Source organism: Amphimedon queenslandica, unplaced genomic scaffold (assembly GCF_000090795.2).
Source record: "Amphimedon queenslandica unplaced genomic scaffold, v1.1 AMPQUscaffold_13495, whole genome shotgun sequence".
NCBI lineage: Eukaryota > Metazoa > Porifera > Demospongiae > Haplosclerida > Niphatidae > Amphimedon > Amphimedon queenslandica.
Genome location: NW_003546269.1, coordinates 101,747 through 114,050, shown reverse-complemented (window position 1 = coordinate 114,050; position 12,304 = coordinate 101,747). Strand labels below are relative to the sequence as shown.

At 38.1% G+C, this 12,304-nt stretch overlaps 3 protein-coding genes across 4 annotated transcripts in view; all 3 read left to right on the top strand.

Moving 5' to 3' along the window:
• LOC100641242 (26S protease regulatory subunit 7) overlaps window positions 1-4,972 on the top strand; it is a 13,913-nt gene extending 8,941 nt beyond the window's left edge. The window contains exons 11-13 of the mRNA XM_003384276.3: window positions 1,684-1,780; window positions 4,617-4,678; window positions 4,733-4,972. Of these exons, the coding sequence (XP_003384324.1) occupies window positions 1,684-1,780; window positions 4,617-4,678; window positions 4,733-4,828 (255 nt within the window). The 3' untranslated portion in view covers window positions 4,829-4,972. The remainder of the gene's footprint in view (window positions 1-1,683; window positions 1,781-4,616; window positions 4,679-4,732) is intronic.
• A 33-nt stretch (window positions 4,973-5,005) lies between these two features.
• On the top strand, window positions 5,006-8,432 carry Wnt (protein Wnt-2). The gene is made up of 4 exons (XM_003384275.3): window positions 5,006-5,176; window positions 6,222-6,463; window positions 7,409-7,671; window positions 7,725-8,432. Exons 1-4 carry the CDS (start codon window positions 5,106-5,108, stop codon window positions 8,178-8,180), a joined length of 1,032 nt encoding a protein of 343 aa, XP_003384323.1. The 5' UTR covers window positions 5,006-5,105; the 3' UTR covers window positions 8,181-8,432.
• Window positions 8,433-8,520: 88 nt separating this feature from the next.
• LOC105316800 (interferon regulatory factor 5-like) overlaps window positions 8,521-12,304 on the top strand; it is a 7,647-nt gene continuing 3,863 nt past the window's right edge. Inside the window, exons 1-4 of one of the 2 annotated variants that reach the window (XM_019993429.1) lie at window positions 8,521-8,866; window positions 10,482-10,560; window positions 11,487-11,563; window positions 11,721-11,829. In XM_019993429.1, the coding sequence (XP_019848988.1) occupies window positions 8,801-8,866; window positions 10,482-10,560; window positions 11,487-11,563; window positions 11,721-11,829 (331 nt within the window). In that variant the 5' untranslated portion in view covers window positions 8,521-8,800. Of the gene's footprint in view, window positions 8,867-8,892; window positions 9,338-10,481; window positions 10,561-11,486; window positions 11,564-11,720; window positions 11,830-12,304 lie in introns of those variants that run through there. The other variant, XM_019993430.1, reaches the window with a different exon arrangement.

Below are 12,304 nucleotides of genomic sequence, written 5' to 3'. Positions count from 1 at the left end.
AGAGAGAGAGAGAGAGAGAGAGAGAGAGAGAGAGAGAGAGAGAGAGAGAGAGAGAGAAGGGGGAGAGAGAGGGGGGAGGGGTGAGACAGTTAGGCAGTCTAAAAGAGTGATGGCCACTTAGATATTTATTTAATTCTCAAGTCCATTAATTGTCTTAATGCATTGAATACAATAAAATGCCCGCGAGAATCCCTTTATAAGAGTTGGTGTGTGTATTTCTACATGTAACTGTGACTGCATGGTGACATAACAGGAGGTTTGTTGGTCACAAGAGGCGTGTGTTCCCATGTTATGGTGCATGTTATGGTCATGTTAATGGTCAGATAGCCCTGCAGCCCTCTGTTGTGATAGCTTATTGAATTAGGATGGTTTATGGGGTAGCATTTGCACCTGAATCTTTGTTGGAATTGAGCTTTAATTTGTAAGTGCAGTGGCTTCATTCTGATGCAAATTGGAGCCAAAGACCCTGTACTACAGTACATGGTCTCAGGCCAAATTTTGCCAAAAATGACAAGGAGGTAATTCTCCATTTTATAACTTTTTCTGATGCATATACATGTTCTTATGTTGTGTAGAAAGTTTGAGCTCATTCCGATTAAATTTGGATTTTTTACGAATTTTTAAAGTTGCTCCAAAATTGGGCCAAAGTCCCTGTACTATAGTACAGGGACTTTGGCCAAATTTCACCAAAAATGACTAGGAGAGAATTCTTCATTTTTTTAACTTTTTCTGATGCATATACATGTTCTTATGTTGTGTAGAAAGTTTGAGCTCATTCCGATTAAATTTGGATTTTTTACGAATTTTTAAAGTTGCTCCAAAATTAGGCGATCACAGCATCCATGCGCTATATTATAGTACAGGATATATTCTCAAAATGGCTCACACTCTTAGTCCATATGTACATGTACTTATTATTTATAGGCGGACATTGTTATTTTGTATACAATTACACCTGAGAAGATGCACACAGACATTCCCAGACTAGCTCTACCTTTGATTATAGTGGAGGAATGATATTTCATTGTTCTGTTCATGATCAGTTCAAATTGAGGCAGCAGCTGTCACAGGGTGGGCTTGCCACTGTATAGTAGCAATGTGTTTCAAATTGTACAATATATAGTATGTGGACATTCCTTACTTTGAAAGCTTATGGCACTCCTCCATCTTCAAAGAAGTTTACTCTCACTCTTACTTTCTCTCTCTCACACACATTATAATTATTATGTTTATTTTTAAAATTCTTTGTCCCTCTCTCTCTCTCTCTCTCTCTCTCTCTCTCTCTCTCTCTCTCTCTGTTGCTTGTACAAACTAACTTAATTGGACTGATAATTGCCATGGTAACAATTACATTTCTCATCATTAAATTATAATTGCATAATAGCATCACAATAAGTTGTGATAAGATCAGTATTCTCTTAATCTGCTATTGGCTATTGTACTATTGTCCGTATAAGTAATGTTTTGTGTCCTACCAGCCATTTTGGCATGTCTATAGTGTACATGTACATGTACATGTATGTTTTCTCCTCCAGGTATTATCATAATCATCTTGTTTGGTGATGAGTGTGTGTGTGTATAAATATCATATCATGTACATTAAATGTTACTATAAGCATATGAGAGCCTTGAAATTGTACTTATATTTCTGCTCTCTCTCTCTCTCTCTCTCTCTCTCTCTAGGGAAGAACACACATATTTAAGATTCATGCTGCTAAAATGAGCGTGGAGAAGGACATTCGCTATGAGTTATTGGCTAGACTATGTCCAAACAACACTGGTACATTAACTACACACACACACACAGTATTACTGAATGTACATGTACATACATGTACCCCTACTACTATTATAATAATAATACATTATAACGTGTCCTGATCTACTCTGCTATATATGTACATGTATTTCTTAATACTTTCTATGCTTAATGTACACACAATACTTCACTGTTGTGGTTGATTAGCGACAATTGTATATGTACATGTATTTATTTTATTTACCCTGGGTGTACTCCGGTATTTTCTAGTAAAGCCTCACACAAGCGCCCGCAGATTTGAGGCCGACGAATGTACATGTACATGTACGTCACGCATGCACACAGAGCACCTTCTGTTACACTACTCACAGTTTATATTGAATTATGTTTCTGCCCACAATTTAATAGAATTAATTTATTTTGTCATGTTTCTTGTATACTTGTCACTTACTATTGAGTATATGCATAACAGTAATGCGATATTATTGGTTCTTATTATTATTGTTGTATTGTTGTATGTTAGCGATGTACTCGTTGCAGCTGGACGATTCCCGCCTCAACTCAATTATGCTTTAGTTGTACGTGGGTCTTGTGTTCCGCAACAAGACAACAACCCTTGTTGTTGTTATTGTTGTTGTTGTTGGTATGAGCGTCAGTTTTATCGTCTCTTGTGACTCCGGCAACTTTTTGTCTCTTTCGTCTTTTAATTAAACCTTTTCGTTTTTATTCTTTATGTGCAGTATAGCCTCTATAATAAGGACATCTTTATAATGAGGACATTTTGTAATTGGTACAGATCTATGCGAAAGTACCTTTGATATAAGGACAACTCTATTAAGGACAGGCAGTGTGGGCTCAATGGTGTCCTTAATAAAGAGGCTACACTGTACATGTATTAAGGACAGGTAGTGTGGGCCCAACGGTGTCCTTAGTAAAGAGGCTACACTGTACATGTATTAAGGACAGGTAGTGTGGGCCCAATGGTGTCCTTAATAAAGAGGCTACACTGTACATGTATTAAGGACAGGTAGTGTGGGCCCAATGGTGTCCTTAATAAAGAGGCTACACTGTACATGTATTAAGGACAGGTAGTGTGGGCCCAATGGTGTCCTTAATAAAGAGGCTACATTATACAGTACAGGTATCTAGAATATAAACAGTTTCCAGTGTAGACTGGTGCTTACAATTCTTGTTATACTGAAGGCGGTAATAATCGTCACTTGTCACATATTCTTTAAACAATATGTTCCATCAAAGTTTGATAAGAATTTCGATTATTGCTTCAACATGTAATGCATTTAGCAGCTACATATATGTGTGTGTTTGTGTGTGTTTGTGTGTGTGTGTCTGTGGGATATTTCCTTATCACTCATTGTTAATGTGTTTATACTCTGTATGGGATTATTCATTGAGTCATGGAGTGTGTGTTATTTTGATTGACTGGTCTATCTGTCTTCTCTTGATTTTTGATATGTCTTTGTAGTGAATTATGTAAGGATCAACTTATTTAAAGAATGTCTTTTATTATGGGAGAAAGAGGGGGGGAGAGAGAGAGAAAGAGAGAGAGAGAGAGAGAGAGAGAGAGAGAGAGAGAGAGAGAGAGAGAGAGAGAGAGAGAGAGAGGGAGGGAGGGAGGGAGGGAGGGAGAGAGAGATGGTATATGTTGTTGATTATATAGACTATAGTAATACAAAGTTTTTTGTTTGATGCATTCACGTCCCAATCACTTAACACATTATAAATTATTATAAATTATGTTGATTAATTGTTTTCCTACTACCAGCATATCTCAGATTTTATCATGTCTACCTGCTCCCCCTCTTTGCTGGTGGTGGGCAAGCATAATTAAATACACAGTTTGATTTTATTCACACGAGAGAGCAAACATGTCTTCTCTCCCTCTTAATCTCAGTAGACATTAGGTCAGTTCATACTTTTAGTAATTGTCAGTGGATGTTCGCTATATCTTTCATCTTACTCCCTCCTCGCTCTCTCTCTGTCTCAATTTTACATACCCCGTCTTGTTTATCAAATTATAATACTCTTGTTAAGCGTCTGTGTCTTTCCTAGTGGTCATTTTATGCATATTTAAACTAATTCTGTTCTCACTCTTAGTACATATTTGTTTCTACCTGTGGGGCCAATTATCTTACGATGCTTTATATAATTATAATTTAATACCTGCTGCATGGATAATTGGTCTTACACTCGAATAGGTATTTGACCTTTTGACTAAATTGTTTATATTTTATTAGAAATGGTATGCTTTTATTATTATTATTATTGAGAGTGTTGCTGCATGGTGACAGCTGCCTCTGATTTAAAATCATGTTACTAATTTTAATAATTCTATGTTTGGCTTAATAACCCTCTCTTTTTGTCCCTCTGTTTTTACTCGTGTATCCATGTACATACATGTACATGTATTTATGCATGTATGTGTGTGTGTGTGTGTGAATCGTAATGTCATTAATTTAATATTTGATATAAATATTGTCCTAAGTACTAAATGGATTTGTCTATTAACGCATGTTGAATGTGTATGTATTTTTCCATGTGGACACAAGTGTGACATACTAATCACTGCATGTACTGTAGGCTGTGTATGTTGTGTTATGGTTGTGTGTGTTTCTTCATGCCCATGTGAGGTATGGTGTCCATTTAATTCGATGCGTGTTAATGAAATGTGACCAATAATGGGATTGTATCCTAGTGTTTGTCATCCTCCGTCTTGTAGCATGAGTAATGTGTACTCTCCCACTGGTATCCGTCTTTCTTATTAAATTCTCTTTCTATCTCTCACTCTCTGTCTCTGTCTCTCCCCCCCCCTCTCCCTCTGTCTCTCTCTCCCCTAAAGGTGCTGACATTAGATCTGTTTGCACTGAAGCTGGCATGTTTGCAATAAGAGCAAGAAGAAAGGTGTCGCCATTATTTTTAAAGAATATTTTACATTATTTTTATTATTAATTTTAGACTGCCTCTGAGAAGGATTTTCTAGACGCTATCCAGAAAGTCATAAAATCCTACGCAAAGTTTAGCTCCACCCCACGCTACATGACATATAACTGAGCTTGGGGCTAAGCTTTGGAAGAAGAAACTTCCTATCTTATCTCATAGATGTATCATTAATTAATTAACACTAATAATAATAGTAATAATAATGTGATTAATCAGATGAATTATTCATGAATGAAGCAGTATGGCTTCACTGCACAATTTATAAGCTGGCAGCGAGTGAGGGATTTTAGCAGGAAGCAAAACTTAGCAGTAACGCTTAAGTCGCCTCTCTCTCTCTCTTTTGCAAAGCCCAAGGAATCTTTATTCATTGACGTACAGCTACAAAGAAATGGCCTTCACCAGTCTTGCTACAGCAGTCTGCCTCTTGATGGTCTTCAATGGCTGCCTTGCCAGTTGGTGGTAAGTTTTCTTTCCTCTTTCTCTCTCTAACGATCAGATATTCAATATTGTTATACAAACCCGTTAACATTCTCTACTCTACTGCATATTGTAGCACGTACTTGTAGTCCATGCAGCAAAGTGGTGGCTTTTGTAGTATAGCTGCAAGTGACCCTTTTACACCTCATGTTGCATGGAGTGGTTTGGTTATATAACTGTTTGTATTGCAAATAATTATCATTTATACCTACAAGGCAGTACACTCTAGCTAATGGGGGGGCTGGTGATCTTGGGAAAAGGATGCTTTTGTGTTGATTTCTTGCTTGTGCTTGGTCTAGTCCAATCACCACTTGTTGATGATCCTTGCAGTTCATATTGCAGTCTGCTCTGCTGCATGCACTCTTGCATTCATGCATAAGCTATACTCAAAGCAATACTTGATCATTATCGCATTCACGCTAATACTTTTTGCTTGTACGCTGTTCATTCGTGTCGTTATGTCACCTTCACTTTCAAAACATTCTTGTAAAGAGCGAAAAGCCTTTACCTCTTTCATATCCATTGGGTTACATGTACTATTTGTTCTTTCAATGTGTGGCTTCATAAGTGTATGGACAAGTGGGAGAGGGGTGTGAGTCAAAGACAAAGGCAGGGTGTCACTACATTACTATCATCATTAATGCATGACAGTATCTTTAGTGTGGTTCCTGTAGGAGGTGGCTTGACTCTGTTTGAACCATAGAATTAATGTGACCTTTGTCTATTATGCCTTTTCTCATTCTATCACTGAAGTTGTGACGCTAAATTATTGCGTGTTCTTTTCCAAACAGACTAATTGTCCACTATATTGAGTTACCCCTTTAGTTCCAATTACTTGCTTATAGCGACACTACGCACCTCTTACGCCGTGTGTGGCATGTTTTTAAAATACCTATCGCATGTTAATTGTTGCAATTTGAATAAGATTAGGTTCTTTACTTTGAAGTATGATTCTCTCTCTTTCTCACTCTCTCTCTCTCACTCTCTCTCTTTCTCTCTCTCACTCTCTCTCTTTCTCTCTTCTTAGGTCACTTGGTGTATACAATGATTTAAGCGAACGTGTTGTTGATTCAACTCCTTGCGAAAGTCTTACCAATATACTCAACTCCTCCCAGCAAACATTCTGCAATTACAACAGGAAGATTGTCAACTCCATTGCTATTGGTACCAGACGTGGTATCGTTGCCTGCCAGCAGAACTTTGCGAACTGGAGATGGAACTGCACTACTTTCACTGGGGAGAATCTTTTCGGAGCTTTTGTGAAAAATAGTGAGTTTAAAAGCATTCTCAAAGTGCAATCTTTTACTTGACGATTAATATAATTTTTGAAAGGTATACGTGTCACAGTGGCTTTATCATTATTGTGTTAGCTCATTACCATTATCTGTTTTTGATCTTTTATGTACCGGAACCTTAACAAATGCAAAGCAGATCACGTAGCTTTATTTATCTAATTTAAAAGCGACGGTAGTTTATGGTTTTGCCTTCATGCCTAATGATTCAAGCTTTCAAATATTGTTTCGTAAATAGCTCGGTAGTCTGAGGGATTAATTAAGGATGCCTATAAGTCTCTTAGTTTGTGTCTCCTCTGAATAATTACCAAGTGACAGTGTAAACACGGGCCTATGTTGGGTTGAGGACTGGTTGCCATTATTAGGTTTCTGTAGAGCCACACACCACCACCTCCTGTTTGTTTGTGTATTGCACCTCCTTGAAAGTATAGGAGCATGTCTTGCAGAGCAAGTGTCTCTATCTTTTGCTAATGGTCATAATGCAGTCTCCTTTCTAAGAGTTTATTTGTAATTTTTTTTGTCTCGTTTTATTGGCAAACAACTCAGCCAGCCTATAGTAATAGCCTTGTTTGTTAAAAACATTTCTTATCCCTTAAGTGATTGACTGCATGACTGGACTTTACTAAGAGTTTAATGATGCATAACTAAAGCTCAAGGAATGAGCTAGCATATGTATGTGTGTGACATAATAAAATGTGTTTATAGTTAATTCAATTAGCTATAAACTCTTGAGACTAATCCTAATACTCCCTCAGAATTCTTCCCAGCACTTTACCGTTGGAGTAGTTTTGATTGCTGCATAGAACGCATTGAAAGCTAACCACCACTTGATTGTTTCCTCCTTTATAAATATACTGCATTCTACAATATTTATTATAAGCCGTCAGTTTATTACTTTCTTTATCCCTTTCTCTTTCTCTAGATACTAGAGAGACAGCAGTAATTAATGCTCTTCTGACTGCTGGAGCTGAGAGACAGATTGCTCTCGATTGCAGAGATGAGAAGCTTCCAAACTGCACCTGTCAGATCAATGGCGACAATGGAGTCGTCAATAGTACTTTTTTCCTTTACGAATGTTCCTTTGATATCGCTAAAGCTCATGATATCATGTCAAAGTTTCTCGAGACCCCAAGCAATGACGATACTGCAATAATAGCTGAGCATAATCACAACGTAGGATCAAATGTAAGTACTTAAAATATCTATATTTTATTTATTTATTTTTTTTTTTATTGTAGCTTGTTGGCCAGAGGTACAGAAAGTGTCGTTGTACCGGTTTTTCTGGCTCCTGTTCTGTCCAGACCTGCTACTTTGCTTCCCCAGATATTGATACCATCGGCCAAAGAGTCCGCGAGAAGTACGGATCTTCTGTTGAAGTAACCGTAAATGCCAGCAACAGTGCCTTGCAACCAGTCGTCCAGACAATCAACAACCACGACAACGAACTGGTCTACTTGAAACGTTCCCCGACATTCTGCAATCAAGACACAACGTATGGGATCCTGGGCACTGTTGGTCGGCAGTGTAGCAATAATCTCAGTGATCCGGACTCCTGCGATATTATATGCTGTGGGCGTGGTCATATAACCGTGACTGCGACACAGCCGAAGCAGTGCTGTTCGTTTATCTACTGTTGTCGCATCGAGTGCCAGGATTGCGGAGAAGAAACTTTCACTGAGTACTTTTGCAAATGAGAGAAGAGGAAGAGTCTATTCACAAGAACATGGCAATCTCTATATCTCTCCCACTCTCTCTTTCATGCACTTCCATTAACTATGTACATAATCATTATTATGATGATAATAAGGTTTTCCTCTGTTCTTCTGTTGCTTTTTTGTTTCGTTAACTGACTTGAGTGCTCTTTATTTACCCCACAGGGCACGTTTTATTTTTCGTCTCATTAACTATTCTTCATCACTTTACTAATTATTTTAAAATAAATAAAATACTTACTCAAGTTCAAATGTACAATAATTATAACTATCAGCCTTGGGCGTGGCTAATTAATAACATTAATTAAAAGATATGAATATCGTTTCAGTTTCAGGGCTGTGCTAGCTGCTAATGGAACGATTTACATTCCACCGCATGTGGGAGAAGTTGTGAAAAATACAAACCATCCATATTATCCCCTAGACACTAGCAATGATAAAGCAACAATTAACAGAGCATTTAGCGTGTGGAGTAATAGTATTTTCGTGTAGTTTATACACGTACACGAGGACATTATTAAATATTACATATTAAATTATAGGCTATAGGAAGGAGGTAGGAGGGGTGTAGATCCCTTGCTGCTTGAAACTGAAGAGTGTTCATGGAAGGAGAGAGAGAGCAGGAAGAGACAGCCACTGCCTCTAGACCAGCGGAGCAAGCTAAAGACGTAAGAGGGAGGGAGGGGAGAGAGAGAGGGCGAGGGACTGCCTTGGTTTACAGACTACAAGAGATTGTTTGCGGTTGTTGCTTCATTTTCGCTTTCAGACTGTCTGAGCACGCGACGCCATGCTTCCTCCCTTTTGCCTTCCCTCTTTATATCCTTAACGGAACTTGTACTAGAATATAAAAGGGAGAGAGGGAGAGGGAGGTCTGCTGGAAGGAGATAAAGACTTTGGGACCTTGATAAGCCTGCAATTGACCTTGGAGGACCTGTGTCAGTTTACCTCTTCTGTTTGCTTCCAGAGATATACAGCCAACTGCTCCTTTCTCCAAGACTTCTCCTTCTCCCTCCTTTTTTCAATTTGCAAAGAGAGAGAAAGAAAACAAACTTGGAGAGAAGATTTTAAAAAACATGTCTCTTGTGCAAGCTTCAGCACCCTCTTATAAAATTGGCAGCACTAAAATGCAAGAAGGAATGGTGAGATGCCTTATTAACTTAATAGGATTTGGAGAGGAAAGGAGAGAGAGAGAGGGAGGGAGAGGGATAGAACCAGGGTGGAGGAGGAGGGTAATGGGGGTGAGGAGTGATGCCTGATTGTGATAATAATTTACTTAACACCTTTCTGAAATGCAAATACCTATAGTATTTCCATCACCCACTGTGTATTGCAACCTATTACATAATTAGATTTAGAACAAGAGCTATTCTAACACTATAACAGTATTGTGGAGGCTTAAAACAATTGCATGTGTGTATTATTACCACTCCTTGCAGTGATTATTAAATATGAATGTTATACCTTATTATTGATGGCTGCTAGAGTAGATTACTGCTCGATTTAGGCGGTTGCTCGGTCTTTAGCACTTTCACTTTCATTTTGTTTGTGTATTGAAACAGTAAACAACATGTAAACCGCAAAACAACTTCAAGTTTCCCTAAAAATCTTCAACAACCAATTGTTATAACAGTCCAATATCTAAGAGGATTAGAAATTGTCTTTTTCTGGAAGCTTTTTCTTGTCATGTTTTGTTTGCTCTTTTTGTCTTTCTCTCTTTCTTGTTGATTTATTTATTTCGTGATAATTATTATAATTATTATTATTATTATCCTAGCTATGAATATGAGCTTCGGTGTTTGTTATTTTATTGAATGTATACTTTCAATATTATCTTAATTTGTTGCTGGGAGAAAGAAAGAGAGAGAGAGGGAGGGAGAGAGAGAGGGGGGGAGAGAGAGAGTGTAGAGAGAGAGAGAGGGGGAATAGAATTTTAATTGAGAAAGTTTTAAAGGGATTTTTGCAATTAGTGAGGGGCTTGGGGGGAAAGAAAGGGAGAGAGAGAGAGAATGAAATGCATGTAACTAGGAAAGGTTGTATTTAGTTGCATTCTGTTACGATAGTTAATTTAATAAGGTGATTAGTAAGCTTGTTTCCTTCACCTTAACGGCTTGTTTGGATATTATAATACATTTACTGCGTTACTTTCTTCCTCTTGTTTTCCCTCATCATCTCTCCCTTTCCTTCCCCCCCCCTCTCTCTCTCTCTCTCACTCTCTCTCCCTCTCTCTCTCTCTCTCTCTCTCTCTCTCACTCTCACTCTCTCTCTCTCTCTCACCCATTACAGTATACTGACCATTTACAATCTTCTACACATCATTCAGAGTTGCCAGTTTTGCTCAAGCTGGATCACTCACCATCACCAGGTATGTACATGTATTATACTTACAACACATTCAAAATATTCCCCCATGCACTCTGTAGGATTTATGATGATGTGTGTTGCTTGCTTGTAGACATTATTGTCCTCCCTCCCTCTCTCTCTCTCTCTTAGCCATATTATTCCTTGTTATTCATATTCTTTTGTTATGACAATGCCTGCTGAGACTGAAAGTGAAACTATTATTGTAACTGAAACTGTTCCTGTGTACTCTAAACTTATTATGATAAGGAAGCAGTCCAACCTATATGTACATGTACATACACATGCGTGTTCCATGCATGCTACCTATGATCATTATAGTATTATTGGATCCACTCTGTGTGATTGTATTGCGTTGATCAGGTTTCGATTTCAAAAAGGAGAAGAGAGAGAGAGGAAATTACTATAAGAGAGAGAGAGAGAGGGGAGAGAGAGGAGAGAGAGGGAGGGAGTAAATTTAAATAATTGGTGAGCCAAAACTATTTCATTAGTCTGGAAACCATTCATACAGTTGACACAAAGTGGTTTTTAGAATGACCTGATAAGTGCTTTTACTCTACATCTTATCACAAACAACCCTTCAGGTCTGTAAGGTTCTATAATTGTGACCTTGACCTTTGAGTATAAGATACTGTCTCTCTCTCTCTCTCTCTCCTCTCTCCTCTCTAAACCACACTTAAGGTTACATACAATCCCTTTGTGTTAGTTACTAATAATAATTATTATTTGTACATACTTTCAAAACCACTTTCAATTTTAATTTCCTCTATAATGCATGAGGTCAGCCTCTGTGGGCACAAATACATGTACATATACATATACATGTAAGTGTATGCATTATATAAGTATGTGCATGTACATGTGCATGATTTGACTGCCTGTTGCTTTTGGTCACATGATTGTCACATGATCCTGTTTGTTTGTGTACAGATGAAGGTATGACCAGCTCTGAGCCTCCTGTCCAACAAACAATGGTCTATACTAAGTTATCTGATGATTCTGAAGATGTAAGTGCATGGATTTGTTATAAGGGAATTGTTACTTTTACCCTCTCTCTCGCTCTCTCTCTCTTTCTCTCTCTCTCTCTCTCTCAATTTCTCTCTCTCTCTCTCTCTCTCTCAATTTCTCTCTCTCTCTCCCCCTCCTATCTTTCCCTCTCAAAAGAACAATCTTGAAATTAATGTTGATGATGATAATGATGAAGACGATGATGATAACCCGAGGACCAGCGTCCTATCTACCACTGTACCAGTGACCTCCCACACCCGACCCAGTAAGACTTAATACACCTACATGTGTATATTTATATGTGTGATACATATATTTGTTTTTAATGGTTTATTTTATTTTTTTTGTTATTGAAAGTACAAGTTGTGTTTGTGTCCACCTAATGGTGTGACATTATTATTATTATTATACGTATTATAGTAATAATAATAATAATTATTATTATTGTTGTGTATTATAAATGATTGTTAGGTGTATTTTCATGTGTGTGGGTGTAATGAAGTCATCATAGACTAAACATCTCTTCACACCCATTATGTCTTCTCTCTCTCTATCCCTCTCTTTCTCTCTATCCCTCTCTTTCTCTCTCTCCCTCCCCCTCTCTCTCTCCCTCTTTCTCTCTCTTCCTCCCCCCCCTCTCTCTCTCTCTCCCTCCCTCTCTCTCTCTCTCTCTCTCTCTCCCTCCCCCCTCTCTCTCCCTCTCTCTCTCTCTCTCCCCCTCCCCCCTCTCTCTCCCTCTC

Bases quoted from the DNA above. Each gene is read 5' to 3' on its own strand.
- Wnt (XM_003384275.3), top strand. From the start codon at position 5,106: ATGGCCTTCACCAGTCTTGCTACAGCAGTCTGCCTCTTGATGGTCTTC. The intron at 5,177-6,221 runs GTAAGTTTTCTT...CTCTCTTCTTAG, and splicing joins GGCTGCCTTGCCAGTTGGTG to GTCACTTGGTGTATACAATG. The intron at 6,464-7,408 runs GTGAGTTTAAAA...CTCTTTCTCTAG, and splicing joins CGGAGCTTTTGTGAAAAATA to ATACTAGAGAGACAGCAGTA.